The sequence below is a fragment of the Sitophilus oryzae genome, unplaced genomic scaffold (genome assembly GCF_002938485.1).
Source record: "Sitophilus oryzae breed Bouriz unplaced genomic scaffold, Soryzae_2.0 scaffold_227_pilon_pilon, whole genome shotgun sequence".
In the NCBI taxonomy this organism is placed as follows: domain Eukaryota; kingdom Metazoa; phylum Arthropoda; class Insecta; order Coleoptera; family Curculionidae; genus Sitophilus; species Sitophilus oryzae.
The window spans coordinates 4,560,340-4,582,915 of NW_022146782.1; the positions used below are offsets into that span (position 1 = coordinate 4,560,340).

Here is a 22,576-nt window from a genome sequence, read left to right on the forward strand (position 1 = left end):
ATTTTCTACGGAAACTTAAAGAGATAGGTAAAAAACGGTATAATATAATTTGATAGACAATTAAATTGTGCATCTGATTCTCGTAAAATATACAGGGTGTTCCATTTAAATTAAACAAGTTATTGCCGTTTGAAGCTAATAATTATTTAAAATAATTTTTTAGACACTCTGTATAAGGTAGTATTATTTTTATTATTGCAACACAACAACTGATCAGTAAATAAACTTCAGTAAATATTTAGTATTAGAAACTTTGATACCCTTGGAGAAATGAAGCCTTAAAATTTTTACTGCAATTTCACAAAATTGAAAATATTTCAAAAACGGTAAGGTTTAAGTATAATAAATCTTAATCAAATTTACCTTTATTTTAATCGTAGAAACTAAAAATGTAATAATATACAGGGTGTTGCATTTAAAAAAATACAACTTTGATATTTTTTACTTATTTGGGACACTCTGTATCTTGTAAAATTATTTTTAAATTGTACATCTAATAGTCCTTCATCGAACCCAAAACTTACAATTTGTAAAAATCTCATCGTTTAGCTACAATACTCCGTGTCGTATGTTAGTGAACAACTCTGTATATTTCCTTCGGCCACACACTTAACGTTAAAATTAAACAAGCAATTAAAAAAATTTATAGCTCTGTGCTATAGCAAGAGTATAAAAACGTTATTTATGAAGATGTATTAAATGAAACTACTTTACTTATCATAATTATGTTTTTGTTAACTATCATAATTATTGAAATGAGATAAACTTATGAACTATTGAATATTTGATACAGTCTTAAGGAGAACATATTACATAAATTACAAAAAAATACAAATGTGCTGAATTGATATAATATTGATATTTTTCTTATTGATTTTAAAAATTGTAAAAAATATCAGGAGTATAATAACGTTCAGTATTTTCACTGATTTTCTTGACCCTAGTTGACTTCTATCTCATAAGGCGAGTTAGTTCTGAAGTCGTACTTTGGAAATCTAACAAGCAATAGCTTGCTAAAGTCGTACGAGTGTATTGTGGGTGCGATGAACCCTCCGTAACCCTTCGTACCTCGGTACTGTACCCCTACGCCCTTCAAAGGCACCGCTGGGTCGTTGTAGACTGGTTGGATGTCGATAAAGGGTATGGTGGTCTGGGCTGCGTCAGCTTCGAAGCCTGTATGAGTGAACTCGACGTATGCATTGTTGCCTATGTCCACTTCAGTGTTTTTGGCCAGTGTTGGGATGTCTGCATTCGAACTTACCGACACCTTGTTTCTATAAAATTAAAAAAAAATAACTTCTTTCAAACTAATTTTCCTATATTTGTAATCGCCATGAATTTTATTTGAATTGATTTTTTCATTTCCGAGTGTATTTTTATGCTGTTTCTTGTTTATATTATTCGTTTTTTGCAAAGTGTTTAAATCTGGAAAGATATTGTGATAGGACTGGAATTATAGGGAATTATTGTGAATTTTCGCAAGGAGGTTCAAAAATAGTTATTTTTTACTTGTGCAACTTGCTGTCGTTCATGTATGCCTACATCTAGTACGACCAAAAAGATCCATATATTCATATTCAAAATCGATGACTTGACCAAAATCGTCAATTTTCATGACTATAATGTACGGAAAAAAGTCGAAAAATTGACTATTTTTTACTCGATTTCGGCGAGCTTGGAAACATAGTAAACAGAGTGATAAAATAATAAAAATTTCGGGATTTGTTCGAAATTTTATGTACTTTTAGAATATGTAAGTCTTGAAAGAGTAAAATTCTTTGGTTTTATTATAAATTCGATTTTTTCAATGCTTGTTTTTGAACAATTTTTGAAAATATTTCAAAGTTCGTATATATCTAGTACCATACTCGTACGACCAAAAAGAACTATATTTTCGAATTCTACGTCTTTTAATTAGTTAATAATAACAGTAGTTTCACCAAATCGGTGACTTGACCAAAGTCAACAATTTTCATGACTATATTATGTATGGAAAAAAGTTGAAAAATTGACTATTTTTGCCTATTTTTTAGAAACATAGTAATAAAATTATGAAAATTTCAGGATCTGTTCAAAATTTTATGTACTTTTAGAATAAGTATATAAACCTTGAAAGGTTTAAATGCTTTGGTTTTATTAGAAACTTGATTTTCTCAACCCTTGTTTTTGAACAATTTTTGAAAATGTTTGAAAGTTCGCCTACATCTAGTACCGTACTCGTACGACCAAAAGAACTATATTTTCGAATTCTACGTCTTTTAATTAAATAACAGTAGTTTCACCAAATCGGTGACTTGACCAAAATCGACAATTTTCATGACTATATATGTATGGAAAAAAGTTGAAAAATTGACTATTTTTGCCTATTTTTTAGAAACATAGTAATAAAATTATGAAAATTTCAGGATTTGTTCAAAATTTTATGTACTTTTAGAATATATAAACCTTGAAAGGTTTAAATGCTTTGGTTTTATTAGAAACTTGATTTTCTCAACCCTTGTTTTTGAACAATTTTTGAAAATATTTGAAAGTTCGGATATACCTAGTACCGTACTCGTACGACCAAAAAGAACTATATTTTCGAATTCTACGTCTTTTAATTAATAATAACAGTAGTTTCATCAAATCGGTGACTTGACCAAAACCGACAATTTTCATGACTAGATTATGTATGGAAAAAAGTTGAAAAATTGACTATTTTTGCCTATTTTTTAGAAACATAGTAATAAAATTATGAAAATTTCAGGATTTGTTCAAAATTTTATGTACTTTTAGAATATATAAACCTTGAAAGGTTTAAATGCTTTGGTTTTATTAGAAACTTGATTTTCTCAACCCTTGTTTTTGAACAATTTTTGAAAATATTTGAAAGTTCGGATATACCTAGTACCGTACTCGTACGACCAAAAAGAACTATATTTTCGAATTCTACGTCTTTTAATTAATAATAACAGTAGTTTCATCAAATCGGTGACTTGACCAAAACCGACAATTTTCATGACTATATTATGTATGGAAAAAGTTGAAAAATACTATTTTGCCTATTTTTAGAAACATAGTAATAAAATTATGAAAATTTCAGGAGTTGTTCAAAATTTTATGTACTTTTAGAATATATAAACCTTGAAAGGTTTAAATGCTTTGGTTTTATTAGAAACTTGATTTTCTCAACCCTTGTTTTTGAACAATTTTTGAAAATATTTGAAAGTTCGCCTATACCTAGTACCGTACTCGTACGACCAAAAGAACTATATTTTCGAATTCTACGTCTTTTAATTAGTTAATAATAACAGTAGTTTCATCAAATCGGTGACTTGACCAAAATCGACAATTTTCATGACTATATTATGTATGGAAAAAGTTGAAAAATTGACTATTTTTGCCTATTTTTTAGAAACATAGTAATAAAATTATGAAAATTTCAGGATTTGTTCAAAATTTTATGTACTTTTAGAATATATAAACCTTGAAAGGTTTAAATGCTTTGGTTTTATTAGAAACTTGATTTTCTCAACCCTTGTTTTTGAACAATTTTTGAAAATATTTGGAAGTTCGCATATATCTAGTACCGTACTCGTACGACCAAAGAGAACTATATTTTTTCGAATTCTACGCCTTTTAATTAGTTAATAATAACAGTAGTTTCATCAAATCGGTGACTTGACCAAAATCGACAATTTTCATGACTATATTATGTATGGAAAAAAAGTTGAAAAATTGACTATTTTTGCCTATTTTTAGAAACATAGTAATAAAATTATGAAAATTTCAGGATTTGTTCAAAATTTTATGTACTTTTAGAATAAATAAACCTTGAAAGGTTTAAATGCTTTGGTTTTATTAGAAACTTGATTTTCTCAACCCTTGTTTTTGAACAATTTTTGAAAATGTTTGAAAGTTCGCCTACATCTAGTACCGTACTCGTACCACCAAAAAGGACTATATTTTCAAACTCTACGTCTTTTAATTAGTTAATAATAACAGTAATTTCACCAAATCCGTGACTTGACCAAAATCGACAATTTTCATGACTATATTATGTATGGAAAAAAGTTGAAAAATTGACTATTTTTGCCTATTTTTTAGAAACATAGTAATAAAATTATGAAAATTTCAGGATTTGTTCAAAATTTTATGTACTTTTAGAATATATAAACCTTGAAAGGTTTAAATGCTTTGGTTTTATTAGAAACTTGATTTTCTCAACCCTTGTTTTTGAACAATTTTTGAAAATATTTGAAAGTTCGCATATACCTAGTACCGTACTCGTACGACCAAAAAGAACTATATTTTTGAATTCTACGTCTTTTAATTAGTTAATAATAACAGTAGTTTCATCAAATCGGTGACTTGACCAAAATCGACAATTTTCATGACTATATTATGTATGGAAAAAAGTTGAAAAATTGACTATTTTTGCCTATTTTTTAGAAACATAGTAATAAAATTATGAAAATTTCAGGATTTGTTCAAAGTTTTATGTACTTTTAGAATTAATAAACCTTGAAAGGTTTAAATGCTTTGGTTTTATTAGAAACTTGATTTTCTCAACCCTTGTTTTTGAACAATTTTGAAAATATTTGAAAGTTCGCATATACCTAGTACCGTACTCGTACGACCAAAAAGAACTATATTTTCGAACTCTACGTCTTTTAATTAGTTAATAATAACAGTAGTTTCATCAAATCGGTGACTTGACCAAAACCGACAATTTTCATGACTATATTATGTATGGAAAAAAGTTGAAAAATTGACTATTTTTGCCTATTTTTTAGAAACATAGTAATAAAATTATGAAAATTTCAGGATTTGTTCAAAGTTTTATGTACTTTTTAGAATATATAAAACCTTGAAAGGTTTAAATGCTTTTGGTTTTATTAGAAACTTGATTTTCTCAACCCTTGTTTTTGAACAATTTTGAAAATATTTGAAAGTTCGCATATACCTAGTACCGTACTCGTACGACCAAAAAGAACTATATTTTTGAATTCTACGTCTTTTAATTGGTTAATAATAACAGTAGTTTTATCAAATCGATGACTTGACCAAAATCGACAATTTTTATGATTAAAAAAAATGACTTGAAAAATTGACTATTTTTGCCTATTTTTTAGAAACATAGTAATAAAATTATGAAAATTTCAGGATTTGTTCAAAATTTTATGTACTTTTAGAATATATAAACCTTGAAAGGTTTAAATGCTTTGGTTTTATTAAAAACTTGATTTTCTCAACCCTTGTTTTTGAACAATTTTTGAAAATATTTGAAAATTCGCATATACCTAGTACCGTACTCGTACGACCAAAAAGAACTATATTTTTGAATTCTACGTCTTTTAATTAGTTAATAATAACAGTAGTTTCATCAAATCGGTGACTTGACCAAAATCGACAATTTTCATGACTATATTATGTATGGAAAAAAGTTGAAAAATTGACTATTTTTGCCTATTTTTTAGAAACATAGTAATAAAATTATGAAAATTTCAGGATTTGTTCAAAATTTTATGTACTTTTAGAATATATAAACCTTGAAAGGTTTAAATGCTTTGGTTTTATTAGAAACTTGATTTTCTCAACCCTTGTTTTTGAACAATTTTTGAAAATATTTGAAAGTTCGCATATACCTAGTACCGTACTCGTACGACCAAAAAGAACTATATTTTCGAATTCTACGTTTTTTAATTAGTTAATAATAACAGTAGTTTTATCAAATCGATGACTTGACCAAAATCGACAATTTTCATGACTATATTATGTATGGAAAAAAGTTGAAAAATTGACTATTTTTGCCTATTTTTTTAGAAACATAGTAATAAAATTATGAAAATTTCAGGATTTGTTCAAAATTTTATGTACTTTTAGAATATATAAACCTTGAAAGGTTTAAAATGCTTTGGTTTTATTAGAAACTTGATTTTCTCAACCCTTGTTTTTGAACAATTTTTGAAAATATTTGAAAGTTCGCATATACCTAGTACCGTACTCGTACGACCAAAAAGAACTATATTTTTGAATTATACGTCTTTTAATTAGTTAATAATAACAGTAGTTTCATCAAATCGGTGACTTGACCAAAATCGACAATTTTCATGACTATATTATGTAAGGAAAAAAGTTGAAAAATTGACTATTTTTGCCTATTTTTTAGAAACATAGTAATAAAATTATGAAAATTTCAGGATTTGTTCAAAATTTTATGTACTTTTAGAATATATAAACCTTGAAAGGTTTAAATGCTTTGGTTTTATTAGAAACTTGATTTTCTCAACCCTTGTTTTTGAACAATTTTTGAAAATGTTTGAAAGTTCGCCTACATCTAGTACCGTACTCGTACCACCAAAAAGGACTATATTTTCAAATTCTACGTCTTTTAATTAGTTAATAACAGTAGTTTCAAAAAATCCGTATCGACAATTTTCATGACTATTATGTATGGAAAAAAGTTGAAAATTGACAATTTTTGATAGAAATGTATTAAACAGAGTGATAAAAGTACTTACACTCCACCAGTTGCTTTATACACATAATTGTCAGCACTTTTTAGTACCAAACCTGCATTCCAATCAACAGGGTTAATATGTATTTGCAGTCTCAATTTACTATCAACAACCTGAAATTTGACACCTAAAAAACACCAATTTAAAGTAAATATTCATATTTTTCTCAGAGAAATAATTTTAATATAGAATTTTAAACGTTACCAGTAACTACATAGTTCAGTTTGTCAATTTTTACATCATCCAGTGCCATAGATCTTTTCTCGTATGACATCATGTAGAAATCTCTACCTTCAAAAACGCCGGTGTCTGTTATTTTGTAGCTATTGACAGGTACCCAGTGAACTGTCGATTGATTGATGTATCCGAAGGGCAACAGTTGCCCTTCCTGTATTTGAATATGCATTATTCTGTCAATTTTGACAAATCTCACACCTGTGACAACCCTGGAATAAAAATCGAAATTTATTACGTTCAAACGCTAGTCCAGGCTTTCGGACAGAGCTACATATTATTACTCAGAGTAATAATATGGTATAATAAATTTAAAGGCAGTGTGACCATATATTAAGGCCCTATTCCTTTCTTAGGAATTAAAAACCCCTGTAAAACCGTCTCATATACTGGCTTACAGCACTGAGACTGTATGGTGATTTATAACTCAAAAGAGGGGGACACAAAATACAATCTTATAAACTGGTTTTGGGTAATATGATATGGTTTATTTTGATGACAGATTACCTGTTCTTTTTGGTGTCTGATAGGACAGGTCTCAAGTTGATGAATCTGTCAGAATTGATGTTGGGGTCGTCGCAAAGGCACATACAGTAGGAACAGTGAAAGAACCATCGGTACCAACTGTCAACTGGTTTCTTCCAGCAACTTGACTGCTTTCCGTAGTACTTGCCGCTCTCGAATTTTATAAAATTGTATCTTCTGCTGCGTGTTTTCTGAAAAAAATACGCATAAGGTGGCTATTCTGATTTTAATTATTGAATAAATGTATTAAAAAATATAAGTTAGGTTAATACGTGCTCGCAATGACTAAAGAATGATCTCGTGATAATCTACCCCGATGAAAAAAAAACTTGGGGCAACACTGGGTAACGATCTATGCCATACCGCGGCTAAGAAAATAATTATAATAAACTTGCTTTGCTTTTAACTTGCGTTGAATTGCTTTGAACTTGCGTTTTTTCAAAAAATTTAAATACGATAGTATGTGTTATTTTAGCTGATAGTAAAGAGTAGTAAAAGCTTAGAAAGTCAGCGAAAACCGCATTTTGATATTTTCTTTCAAACCAAAGATATTAGCAAAATTATAATAAATACCAAAAAATAAGTCCTTAATTACCTTATTTTTACAATACAGTATCAGTAGCCTTCTTGATTAGGCCCATTCTAACAAAAAAATAAGATAGAAACAGTTAGTTTATTTTAAAATCGACGAAATACCAGAATACCATAATACCAGATGTATTAATATCTTAATTATACATTTGGTATTATGATATTCTGGTATATTGTCGATTTTAAAATAAACTAACTGTTTCTATCGTATTTTGAAGTTAGAATGCTACTTGTTAAGCTTTTACTACTCTTTGCTGTCAGCTAAAATTACGTATACAATTGCATTTTTTTTGAAAAAACGCGCAATGTTTGTTAAATTGTAAGACAACGCCCCCTAGCGTCTACGTTCAAAAGCTTATTTATTTTTTTCCGCAGCCGCTACAGCTAATACATTCCGAGATACAGCCGAGAGCTATTCTTAGTGGGACACCCTGTACATATTCTATGAGTTTACCTAACGATTAAAATTAATTTAAAAATTAATCCCCAATATGAATAACGAATAAATCATTTAAACAAAAACAGGCCACAGACCACACAAAACAAATTGTTGCTTAGTAGTAGTCAGAGATATAGATGTAGTAGTATTTTGGTTTAATGGCCACAGTGATAGAATTATCGTTTTTAATAAAAATTAAAAAAAAAACATAAAATTATAAAGCTAGAATAGTATACGGTTTTATATTAACTCTAATTTTTTCGAAGTTTGTAAAAAGCATTCATAAAAAATATATATCCTTCAAATCCCTCAATTTGCCTCAATAGCTGTTAGTAAGAAGTTTTATTTCAAATATGCGCAAATAGTGCACATCCAATTTTTTTTTCATTTTTTTACTTACAGATGTGCAAATTTCCATGTGGCTTTCGATGAAGTTACAGCCGAAAATTTTGCCGTTGCACTTCTCCATATTCGTGCAGTAATCGCTGTCTTCATCGTAACAACCGTAATTTTTGCTCGTGTAGTAAGCTGCGCAGTTCTTGGTACATGTACCTCGCGGGTTCATGTCAACTTCATTCTGCACGTGCCCTTGAAGCAGTCTAGTGAATTCGTCGTATGTTTCTCCTAAAAAGACAGAGCAATATTTTATGTTTGCTATTTTTTTTTCGGTAGTAACTCACCTAAACTGTGGTATTTTGGGTCACACCTCCATAGTTTATCAGTTGCTAATTCCATGGCACCTCGAAAGACTGTCATGGTTTCGTTAACTCGTCTTTCAAAATTGTTCCTGATTATTATTGCTTCGTCAGTGTAATTCCCTAGGAAAAAGTTATGTTTAAATAAAATTACTAAATCAAAACATTTAAATCTATAGTTTTAGGTGTAAAGACTGTTCAGCCATCGTTCATCGTTACGTCATCATTATTTGCCAAATACGAGTTTTAGGGTGTGTCTGAGATCAGTTCGTATTGTTTAGAATATTTTAAGTACGTTCCGAAATTATTGATTGAGCGAGTTCCGGTTTTTTTTTCGGCCTTTATTCATTTTTTCTTCAACTCTTACGATCCCTCTAATTCCAATCCTTTGAACTGTTGAAATTCATATTTTTAAAGCATCAACAAATGGCTATATTATTTAAAAATGGTATCAATTTTTATTTGATATAGGAATATTACACCTTCGCATTGTACTTACTTCATATACGGCGTACACGGGCAAAAGTGTTCTACAGCAGCGTCTCTTTCGCGAGAAAAATTATTTATAAGCTTAGCAATAAGATCATGTTCATTTTATTTAAATCTTTGAGGTATTTTTGCAATAAAAAAATTTGAATTTTGTTTTACAGGAACAAATTTTAGTTTTGACATATATCGATGCCCGTAATTACAATCATAACCTTAAATCCAATGACAATGACAATTACAAAGAATATGCAGTAATTTACAAAATGCCGTAATGACCTCACCGGTCTCTTTAATCTGGTTGGCAAGTGATTGAGACGGTTCGACAAAAAATATATGACGTCACGTTAAACGATGGCTGAACATTCTATACCTTTTCCTCCTTGTTCAACTTGTCTCATCAGATTAACGAATTGTAGCATCACGTAACTTTTAAGGCCATTCAAAGCTACAGCATTGTACAAATTGTAGTACACCTGTCTCTGAGACTGGAACATGTCTTTGCAGTAGTAGTCGTCTTCAAGGAACTACAATATATTTTTTTCGTAATATTTTATTATTATACCGGGCGTTTTTAAAAGTGTCTCCGCCCCACTTTTTATTTTTTCAGATAAAAAAATGAGATTTGAGAAGATGCACCAGGTCTTGTAAAATTGTTTCCATTACTTTTCTTCGGGGCATTTTTATTCTAATTTGTTCATCTGATGTTAATTATCAAGAAACACGCGTCGTTTTTTGCTAAAAGTGGTTTTTATTGAGTTTTATCCCTAATTTTCTTTATAGTATACGAAGCTGATGCACCAGGTCTTGTAAAATTGTTTCTATTACTTTTCTTCGGGGCATTTTTATTCTAATTTGTTTATCTGATGTTAATTATCAAGAAACACGCGTCGTTTTTTGCTAAAAGTGTTTTTATTGAGTTTTATCCCTAATTTTTCTTTATAGTATACGAAGCTGATGCACCAGGTCTTGTAAAATTGTTTCTATTACTTTTCTTCGGGGCATTTTTATTCTAATTTGTTTATCTGATGTTAATTATCAAGAAACACGCGTCGTTTTTAGCTAAAAGTGGTTTTTATTGAGTTTTATCCCTAATTTTCTTTATAGTATACGAAGCTGATGCACCAGGTCTTGTAAAATTGTTTCTATTACTTTTCTTCGGGGCATTTTTATTCTAATTTGTTTATCTGATGTTAATTATCAAGAAACACGCGTCGTTTTTTGCTAAATGTGGTTTTTATTGAGTTTTATCCCTAATTTTCTTTATAGTATACGAAGCTGATGCACCAGGTCTTGTAAAATTGTTTCTATTACTTTTCTTCGGGGCATTTTTATTCTAATTTGTTTATCTGATGTTAATTATCAAGAAACACGCGTCGTTTTTTGCTAAAAGTGGTTTTTATTGAGTTTTATCCCTAATTTTCTTTATAGTATACGAAGCTGATGCACCAGGTCTTGTAAAATTGTTTCTATTACTTTTCTTCGGGGCATTTTTATTCTAATTTGTTTATCTGATGTTAATTATCAAGAAACACGCGTCGTTTTTTGCTAAAAGTGGTTTTTATTGAGTTTTATCCCTAATTTTCTTTATATAGTATACGAAGCTGATGCACCAGGTCTTGTAAAATTGTTTCTATTACTTTTCTTCGGGGCATTTTTATTCTAATTTGTTTATCTGATGTTAATTATCAAGAAACACGCGTCGTTTTTTGCTAAAAGTGGTTTTTATTGAGTTTTATCCCTAATTTTCTTTATAGTATACGAAGCTGATGCACCAGGTCTTGTAAAATTGTTTCTATTACTTTTCTTCGGGGCATTTTTATTCTAATTTGTTTATCTGATGTTAATTATCAAGAAACACGCGTCGTTTTTTGCTAAAAGTGGTTTTTATTGAGTTTTATCCCTAATTTTCTTTATAGTATACGAAGCTGATGCACCAGGTCTTGTAAAATTGTTTCTATTACTTTTCTTCGGGGCATTTTTATTCTAATTTGTTTATCTGATGTTAATTATCAAGAAACACGCGTCGTTTTTTTGCTAAAAAGTGGTTTTTATTGAGCTTTATCCCTAATTTTCTTTATAGTATACGAAGCTGATGCACCAGGTCTTGTAAAATTGTTTCTATTACTTTTCTTCGGGGCATTTTTATTCTAATTTGTTTATCTGATGTTAATTATCAAGAAACACGCGTCGTTTTTTGCTAAAAGTGGTTTTATTGAGTTTTATCCCTAATTTTCTTTATAGTATACGAAGCTGATGCACCAGGTCTTGTAAAATTGTTTCTATTACTTTTCTTCGGGGCATTTTTATTCTAATTTGTTTATCTGATGTTAATTATCAAGAAACACGCGTCGTTTTTTTGCTAAAAGTGGTTTTTTATTGAGTTTTATCCCTAATTTTCTTTATAGTATACGAAGCTGATGCACCAGGTCTTGTAAAATTGTTTCTATTACTTTTCTTCGGGGCATTTTTATTCTAATTTGTTTATCTGATGTTAATTATCAAGAAACACGCGTCGTTTTTAGCTAAAAGTGGTTTTTATTGAGTTTTATCCCTAATTTTCTTTATAGTATACGAAGCTGATGCACCAGGTCTTGTAAAATTGTTTCTATTACTTTTCTTCGGGGCATTTTTATTCTAATTTGTTTATCTGATGTTAATTATCAAGAAACACGCGTCGTTTTTTGCTAAAAGTGGTTTTTATTGAGTTTTATCCTAATTTTCTTTATAGTATACGAAGCTGATGCACCAGGTCTTGTAAAATTGTTTCTATTACTTTTCTTCGGGGCATTTTTATTCTAATTTGTTTATCTGATGTTAATTATCAAGAAACACGCGTCGTTTTTTGCTAAAAGTGGTTTTTATTGAGGTTTATCCCTAATTTTCTTTATAGTATACGAAGCTGATGCACCAGGTCTTGTAAAATTGTTTCTATTACTTTTCTTCGGGGCATTTTTATTCTAATTTGTTTATCTGATGTTAATTATCAAGAAACACGCGTCGTTTTTTGCTAAAAGTGGTTTTTATTGAGTTTTATCCCTAATTTTCTTTATAGTATACGAAGCTGATGCACCCTGTCTTGTAAAATTGTTTCTATTACTTTTCTTCGGGGCATTTTTATTCTAATTTGTTTATCTGATGTTAACACGCGTCGTTTTTTTATTAAAAGTGGTTTTTATTGAGTTTTATCTCTATTTTTTTTTATTCTTTCAAATATGCGCGCATAGTGCACACCCAATTTTTTTTTGAAAAAATAAGAAAGTTATGAAGGTAACCATCCAGTATCTCTAAACCTATTCTTACTTCGAATATTTTCAGAATCATGTTCTCGCTACCAAACGTCAGGTCGTAGACGTTATGAACTGTCACATTAGCACCCATTTTTTTGTTTGAGATATCCCTGATGATTTCATCAGAGTCCACCATGTTCTCTATGATTCTTTTGTCGCCCAAAGTGGCATTTTTTTGATCTTGCAAATACTGCCTGAATTTTTCGTACAGATTTTCGGTCTGTCTCAATTCTGGATAGAGCAGTATGAAGGAATGGATATGCTTGATAGGGTTTAGGCCCAGTAGAATATCTTCAGGCATCTGGGAATTTTAAATCGGATTATTTTTTTATGAAATGAAATCTGCATGCGCTGAAATTGTTGCTGAAACGATTTCAAATTAATGTTCATACATATTGTCTTTTTTTTATTAAATCACATGTTATACAGGATGTTTTATAAATAAATGGATGATATACAGGATGTTTTAAACATATTCTTTAAACTGTAATACTACCTTTAAAAATATTCGAACTGTACAAACCTGTTTAATTCTTTCATCGTATTCACTAAACTTGTTCACCAAATACAACTCCGAATCACCGAGATCGATATTCGGTGTTTCCCACAGCACGTACTTCCACAATTCTTCTTCCATATTCAGGAATTCCATTCTTAGTCTGTCCACCAAAATTACATCGTTACAAACAATCGCGCCCGCGAGAAGAAATAATGAAATTATTCGAAACATTTTAAATTGTGTGTGTACCATCACAGTTCCGAAAAAGAACTGGATATCTTAAACAGGCAGCAGTCGTACCGATTGTACTATCAGAACGCCTTGTTTACACTCTTTTTTTTCTCTTTCATGAACATCGTTGTGGGCGATTGATAAACTTTGGCTAGTTGATAAGACGCTGATATCGAGGTTCTTGTCGCTTTGATGGAAAACCCTAGACCATGTAAACATTCATAGAAACAGCTGCACGCCAAATTTTTTACTTTATTCGATAGAAAATGACACAAGTTCAATCTAGAGTGCCATGGCTGTGTCAAAAACAGTAACTTTTAATCAAGGAGCCTTGGAAAAATAGAAAAACACCTTGAAAAGCACACATTACACATTACTTTGAATACCTTTCTGAATGAATAAATGTTGAGAATTATTGTCTCTTACCGCCACTTTACGAACTACTTTCAATCTAAGAAAATACATGTTTCACTCAACAATTTTAAATACGTGTTTTGTTTTTTCGCTATTTTTTCGATGTATTTCGACAATTCCGTCGACAGCCCAACCGTCGGCGCATCACTGGTTGGTAACTGCTCTTTTGTCGCGCCGGCGTGTCGAGCTTGCGTCATGCGAGGTTGCCGTAGTTTCAACAATTTCAAATTCAAGACACTCGAAGCAATCAAATTCTTATTAAATTTTAAAAATAAAACAGAAAAACATGAAAGGAAACAAACAAAACACAAATGAATTGATTATTGATAAGGCCACAAAAAAGAAATTTCTAAAATGTTATCGTAATTCATAATTCAATATATCGAAAACAGCCCGACGAATAATCAATTCATTTTTGTTTTGTTTGTTTCCTTTCATGTTTCTCTGTTTTATTTTTAAAATTTAATACGAATTTGATTGAATGTCTTGAATTTGAAATTGTTGTAACTACGGCAACGTTGCTTAACATCGTCGTCCGACGCAAGCCCGCCACGACGGCGCGGCTCAAAGGACCAGTTCACACGTGGCACTCTTGGCCGACGCACTACGGTTGGGCTGTCGAAATACATCGAAAAAATAGCGAAAAAACAAAATACGTATTTAAAATTGTTGAGTGAAACATGTATTTTCTTGGATTGAAAGTAGTTCGTAAAGTGGCGATAAAAGACGGTATTCAAAGTAATGTGCGCTTTTCAAGGTGTTTTATAAATCAGTGGTTCAAATAAAACAGAGAACATGAAAGAAAACAAACAAAACAGAAATTAATCGATTATTCGTTGGATTCGCTGTTTTCGATATATTGAATTCTAAATTACGATAAACATTTTAGGAATTTCTATTCTGTGACCTGGTTGTGAATAATATGATGAATCATTTTCGTAATCGTCATAAACGTAATGTTTTAGTTAATTTTCGGTGGTTTTTGTTAAGTTTTCATTGAACGGGTAAGTACTAAAAATAATTAATGTGATTTTTTTTCTATAATAATTATTAATAATGAGCACTGATAAAGATTAAATTTAACATCCTAATTTTTGAGTAGAAATTTGTCTATGAATTTATAAATGTAGAACTATGTAAAATGTTGATAACATAGGAGGTTGCAACACTGCAAGGTTTAGATACACCGTAGAGAAATCTCAGGTGAATAAACAAGTGGCACTAAAAAGTTTTTTCAAAAACAAGAAAATGTCAAGGAACATTTTAAATTTTCAACATTTTTTTTTCGCAAAAAAACCTCATAGGCGTGTTTCTGGGGTTGAACTATACTACCAGTTAAAATATTTGCACTTATTTCTGGGACACCCTGTATAAGGGAAGAACCATTGGGACGAGAGAAGAATTACAGAAGGCTACAGTTCGCCTAATAAATCGTTGTAACTCTGTGCGCAAAAGTTGTTTATTGTGTATTCAACAAGGGGGTGCTTAGTTTGAACATCTTTGATGATTTTTTTTTAGAAAACTATATTCGTCACTCAAAAAATACTTTTACGTACTTGTCTTTGTTTATTGTATCGATTTCAATTGTAATTACTAATACTAATATAGAATGTTAATTTTCCTTTTCAAAAGTCTTTAATTATGCAGATAAATAATAATATAGAATATTAAATTGCGATAAAAAATAATTAGGCAAATAGGCCAACACAAAATCAAGGCCCGCTTCGAATCAAAAACCTAATATTTCTCTCATTCTTAGAAATAGATGTCCATAATTTTAGATCATTGGAAAGGGTAAAACGCCAGCATTTTTTTAAGTTCATAGCCAAACTATGATTTCCATTTAAAAAATTATATTTTTTATTATTTCTGACAAAAACAGCAAGCATGGAAAAAAACTGACTACGCCACTGGATTGTGCCTAAAAAAGTGCCTTAATAACGCTTTTACAGAATTTTATTATTCCGCAAAATAAAAAAGTTATGGACAATTTTCAAAATGGTAAAAAATTCAATAAGACCCCGTATCTCAGTTGGCAGTGAAAATATCAACAGGCGGTTTAAGCCATTAATGCTCTATCTAGTCAGGAAATAGGTTTTCTCTGTTAAAACAGACCAATTTCGACCACCCTGTACAACGAACTAGTGGAAAGAAAAGACATTCCCTTTAAACGATTTTAAAATAAATATTGATAATATTATTGTGGCAATGAATACGTTATCAAAATTTGTTTGGAGGAAATCGAAACCAGAATGTTGTGGAATATCAATGTTACAGGAAATCGTAAAAAAGAACGATAATATTGGATTTGTTCAGTTTATTTAAATAATAATATTTAAACTGGGCGGTTACAATCAAGTTTAACTAAAGATATAAAACGTAAACAGATTAATTTAATTGCAATATAAATAATGATACAACATTAAAAGCTGTTAAGTCGCTTATAAACTAGGGCGGGTCAAAAAAATCGACTATTTTTCTTTCGCCTTTCAGTTTTCTATTTTTTCCTAATTATTAGAAAGAAAAATTCATATCTCGTCTCATATATTTGTAGGAAAATTAATTCTCTACAAAAAAGGTCTCTGACAATTTTTTTGTAAACCTCACCGTTCGAAAGTTATTGAAGGTTAAAGGCAGATTTCTTTTTTCTTATGAATTTTATAACTCGTTAACAAAAAATCATTATAATACACGAAAAATTCGCTGCTCTACAAAAATGTTTTTTATGCTCAGTCGATTAAATTAACGGTTTAAAAGATATTCATCGTCAAACTTCGATACACAATAATTTTAACAGTTTTTGATTAATAATTGGAACAATTCCAATTTATTTTATGAGTTTCTGGGATTTTTTTTCAAATTTAAGGTGCTGTCGTGATATGTACATCCTAGTACATCCTGTTACGTATATTGTTATTTAATATATTCGTTAAGTACTTTATCGTGAGTTTAAATTAGTGAACACACGGAATCCGTAACAATATTATAAGAATAATAAATTCTCGAACAGAGAACTTTTTTTTGTTTCACGACAGAAACTTAAATTGTAAAAACTTTCGATAAACACAATGCTGTAATTATTGTTAAAACCACTGGTGAATCTTCCAGTGTATATGCTAGAATCCGTCTTACCTGAGCGGTAAAATATTAGGCGTAGATGTAGCTTTAGGTATATAAACTTAGTAGACATTTTTCGAAAAACTTTCTATACTTAATACAGAGCGACACATTTTTGCTCGGTATGTGTAGACAGAGACTGCTATACTAAAGAAGTGACAGGAATGTATATCACTTGTCACTGTCATTTGTCAGAAACGAAATTATCTAGGTGTTTTATATAGTCGTAGGTCTTTATTATCGGCGTTACGAAACCGCCGTAAGATTCCCGTCCTCTGTATAAAATTCCGGCTCCCATTAAAGGTACGGCTGGCTTGGCGACCACCTCTTGAGCGTCGAAAAACGGAATCGCCGTCTGTGCCACATCCCTTTCGAAATCTGTGTGCGTAAACTCCAAGTACTGCCCGGAACTACCGAAATTTACCATGGAGGGCGGACCCGGTGATTTCGTAGGCACGTCGGCCTTTTTCAGATCGATTTTCGACCTGAAAAAAAGTTAGGTGTGCTAGGGATGTGTAAATGTATCGATTTATCAAAATATCGATATAGTATCGATGTATCAAAATATCGATATAGTATCGATATATCAAAATGTCGATATAGTATCGATATATCAAAATGTCGAAATAGTATCGATATATCAAAATGTCGATATAGTACCGATGTAACAAAATATCGATATAAAATCGATACATCCAAAATATCGATATGATATCGATACATCCAAATATCGATATAGTATCGATATTTCAGAATATCTAGTATCGATCTAATAAAATATCGATATAATAAAATTTTGAAATGCCAAAATATCGATATAGCACAAGGTCGATATAATATAGATATATCAAAATATCGATAATGTATCGATATATCAAAATATCGATATAGTATCGATGTCAAAGTATCGACATAGTACCGATCTAATAAAATAATGAAATACCAAAATATCGATATACTAAATATTGATATATCAAAATACATATCGATATACCAAAATATCGATACATCAAAATATCGATATAACAAAATGTCGGTATAACAAAATATCGATATAACAAAATATCAATATAACAAAGTATCAATATAACAAAATATCGATATAACAATATATCGATATAACAAAATATCGATAATAATAAAATATCGATATAGATTTTCTTACATGCTCGTAAATATGATTAGCCTCACCTCCTTTGGGTAGTTCCGTATACATCATGACCTTTCTTCTGCTCTACTGTACCATTGGCCCAATTGAACAAATTGAAATGGACCACAAAATAAATTCTTCCGTTTATTAAATTGAAGCGTACTCCTAGAATTTTTAAGTTAATATTGTGTTGGTTTGCAAAAAAAAGGAAAAATAATTCTTGGGAGTAATTTATAATTAATATCAAATATATTATAAGACTATAGCTAGTACCGCATTTACACAATGAGTGAAAAGTGAAGCCGAAGAAAAGAAATAGGAATATCAATCTTGCAAAAGTCTATTCTTTTCGTTCAACATGATGTTCGTGCGCAGGCGCCAAATAAAACGATCTGATTTGTCTACTTACTTACAACTCTAAATATTAATAACGTATAATATATTATTTTTTTATTGGTAATGGCAGTATTTCAACCTGTTATTTTCGATATTTATCATATCTATCCGTTTCTTGTTTTTGTTTAAATATGTCAGAGATTAAATTTAAATTTATAAGTAAAGGCGCGAATAGTCAGACGCTAAATTGATTTACGTGGTAGATGGAAACTTAGAAAACTACTTCTATTGGTTAGTATGAAATAAATCAACTAATCGCGAAGCACTTCTCGCGCTTGCGTAGTTCAAAGCTGTTGAACGAAAAGGACCGACTTGCGTGGATTTTGTATAGCTCCATCTCAAAAATGTGGCTTCAATGCCTTATAATATATTTGATTAATATCTAAACATGTCTTTGTTTTTAATATTTCCCTAGAAAACACGTGTCATATTTTTTTGATACTTTGAGCAAATTATTTTGTATGTCTTGAGCTTCATGGTTTAAAATTAAATAGTTTAGATATGAATCGTTATTGTTTTGTACTTTACCTGTTACGACATAACCTTCCATGGTTTCTTGTATATCATCTAAAGCCATACTTCTTTCTGAATAAGTCAGCATAAAATAGTCTTTTTTGTTGTATACCCCAGGATCTGTGATTTTGTAATCATCAACTGGTTTCCACCGTACTGTATTCTGATCGATCAAACCGTAGGGCAATAATTTACCTTCTTGGATTTGTATGTGAATGATTTTGTTCTTTTTTACCACTCTCACACCTGTGATAACTCTATAACAAGCTAGGTTATATCGTTTTGACTGAACAATCTATCTGAATCTTTACCTGTTATATTCTGTGTCTGCGTTGACAGATCTTAGACTTATGTATCTGTCAGATAACACGTGTTTATCGTCGCATATACACATGCAGTAGTGACATCGGACGAACCATCTAGTCCAACTTTTTATAGGCAATAAATGGCTGCAAAAGTTATTTTTGCCCAAAGTTCGTCCGCTCTTGTATTTGACAAATTCGTATTTTCTCAATGGCGAAGTCTGAAAAAAATGAATTTATAGTCCAGCTTCATCAAAAATATCGATAGATCAAAATATCGATAGGTCAAAAATCGATAATATCAAAGTATCGATAGGTCAAAATATCAATATATCAAAGATATCAATATATCAAAATATCGATATATCAAAAATATCAATATATCAAAATATCGATATATCAAAATATCGATATATCAAAATATCGATATATCAAAATATCGATATATCAAAATATCGATATATCAAAATATCGATATATCAAAATATCGATATATCAAAATATCGATATATCAAAATATCGATATATCAAAATATCGATATATCAAAATATCGATATATCAAAATATCGATATATCAAAATATCGATATATCAAAATATCGATATATCAATATATCGATATATCAAAATATCGATTTAACAAAATATCGATGTATCAAAATATTTCAAAATATCAATATAACAAAATGTCGATACATGAATTTATCGGTATGCCAAAATATCGATATATCAAAATATTTATTTAAAATATCGATATATCATACAATTTATCTTTGAATTTAAATGACAGACACAACTGACACTGTCATATATCTTCGCAGACAGACTAAATTCAAATTATATATTTGATGAAAAAAAATAATTTTTACCGATAGACAGACATCTGCGTTGGATTCGATAAAAATACATTCGTATATTCTTCCGTTGCACTGTCGTTCTTTTTGACAGAACAGGCTCGTGTGATCGTAACAGGTCTCTCTTTTGGTGGAATAATAATTGGAACAAGTGTTTCTGCAAGTTTTCGACGGACTCATGTCCGCCTCGTTCTGTATGTGGCCCTGAAGAAACAGCGTAAATTGTTCGAAGTTTTTACCTGAAAAAAAAACACACACAAATAATCTTATTAAATCAGGTATAGGACCTGTATATACGTTCATATTGTCTACATATATGTATAATGGTGTTTAAAAGCGGTATGTATGGTTTTATTTTTACCTTCTTTGAATCGTTTTGGATCACATTTCCAAATGTCGTTGGGCAAGGCGAAATCTAGAAAACTCACTGTACTTTTCACTCGTTTTTCGTATGCTTTTCTTGATATTTCCGCTTGCTTCAAAGCGTCATCTAAAAAAATGTACATAAAATACCGTATGATAGAATAAAAACGGCGTCAGCGATGGCTATGAAATGAAGATCGCTGTCATTTTACATGTAAAATTATATGGGGAATGTCATCGATCGTCATTTCCAAGCCAACTGGACGCCATTTTTTTTTCGATCATTCGGTATTTTAAGAGTAATGGTATATAAAACAACCCCAGAATACCCAAGTGGCAAAGGAGTACGATATGGAGACCCATAATGTTCATATTTATTGAAAAATTGATTAATGATGATATCTTGATATATAATGGATATCAAATATAGGTTAATATACCTTCTTGAAATAGTTTTTTAATAAAACAAGTAAACTGTTCCATGACATAAGCTTTCAGGTTAGCCAACGTGAAAACATTGTACAGGTTATAGCTGAGCTGTTGCGGTGACTGTTGGTAGTTCTTGCACCAAAAACTATTCCACAAAATCTAAAATATATTTTTTAAAACCTAAGCAACAAAAATCTAAGAAGTCGTTTATTCGTTATTTTTGTTAGTCTTTTTGTTCAATATTCCTTACCGCCGGTATTTGTATCATCAAAGTATCATTTTTAGTTCCATTTGCCAGAATTCCACTAATTTCAAAAATTCGCTCTATCGATACTTTCGTGCCGCTTTTTTTATTTCTCACATGGTATAATATACTGTCAAGGGATATATACTCGTGGTCCTCTAGCTTGGAAAGCAGACCTTTCTGATATTCCCTGAAACTTTCGTAGTTGTAATGAATAGCCTTCAATTCGGCGTACAAGTTTAGAAAAGCTGGTAAATGTGTCAAAGGTTCCAAGCTTTCAATTATGTCTTCGGGTACCTGGGGAAAATATTTAAAAATGGAAAAAATAGGATTTTTTTTATTAATATTCTTATTACCTGCTGTAATTTTTGATCATATTCGTAAAACCTCCTTACTAACGCAGTTTCATCATCTGTAGTGCTAGACCACAATTCCTTTTCAAGATCGTGGAAGTCCAGTCTCAGTTTATCGACTAAAAGAAACTTTTTCGAAGCTAAAACTTCGAAAGTCAATAAAGATAATATAAGCAACAGATTTAGTAACATCCTGTTGCTGGAATGTATATATTCACTTCACCACATCTGCTAGCAGACTGCCATGAACCTGGACACACGATAAACTCAAGCCCGATAAAGAATTTTATTGATACAGGGTGATATAATTTTTATTAGCAAGACTTCAGTCGGTAGAAAAAAATTATATCAACATGGAATCAAGTGCTTTTTAATGAAAAGATTATTGTTGTATAAGCTAAATTATTAGGCTATGAATACAGCTGCTGACTACTGCAAACTGTTGCTAGGATATTCTATTAATTTTAATTGTATTTTTTTAAACATTGGGGTGAATGATCGTAAATTTTTGTGTCTTGTTGCTCAAATCCAGTTTTTCAGCTAATTAAAACAGGACCATCCTGTATAAAAATTTATTAAGCGTACTTATTTATTTATTTATTTATACTTACACCATTTTAACATTGGCTTATTTAAGTTAAAGCGTAGCTAGGTATGGGGATTCACGTAAAAAACATATATACTACGACCTAAATTCTAAAGTTTTTCGACATATTTGATAAGAGATAAAGTAATATATTTACTCTGTAATCTATGCGGAGAATCTAAAAAACTGTCAAAAGAAAATATTGATACAGTGTGTCATATAAATAAGTGCAATAATTTAAGTGGCAGTCCTTTTTGGCAAAAAAAAATTGTTGTAAAATTTACATTTTTCTTGGCATTTTTGGGAAACAAAAAACTCTTTAGTTCTACAGGTTCATTCTCCTGAAATTTCTTGACGATGTATCG

The 22,576-nt window shown here is 30.4% G+C and overlaps 1 protein-coding gene across 1 annotated transcript; it reads right to left on the reverse strand.

Moving 5' to 3' along the window:
- Nucleotides 1–909: 909 nt before the first annotated feature.
- On the reverse strand, nucleotides 910–21,894 carry LOC115884384. Its single transcript, XM_030902944.1, has 19 exons — nucleotides 21,629–21,894; nucleotides 21,279–21,569; nucleotides 21,040–21,187; nucleotides 20,598–20,726; nucleotides 20,252–20,475; nucleotides 19,392–19,603; nucleotides 19,096–19,337; nucleotides 18,213–18,336; nucleotides 17,207–17,506; nucleotides 13,589–13,692; nucleotides 13,284–13,537; nucleotides 12,774–13,061; nucleotides 9,844–9,997; nucleotides 8,970–9,107; nucleotides 8,690–8,913; nucleotides 7,242–7,450; nucleotides 6,705–6,946; nucleotides 6,504–6,627; nucleotides 910–1,274 (listed from the first exon to the last, which is right to left on the reverse strand). The coding sequence occupies exons 1-19, from the start codon at nucleotides 21,815–21,817 to the stop codon at nucleotides 941–943; spliced, it is 3,930 nt and encodes a 1,309-aa protein (XP_030758804.1). The 5' UTR covers nucleotides 21,818–21,894; the 3' UTR covers nucleotides 910–940.
- Between the last annotated feature and the right edge of the window lie 682 nt (nucleotides 21,895–22,576).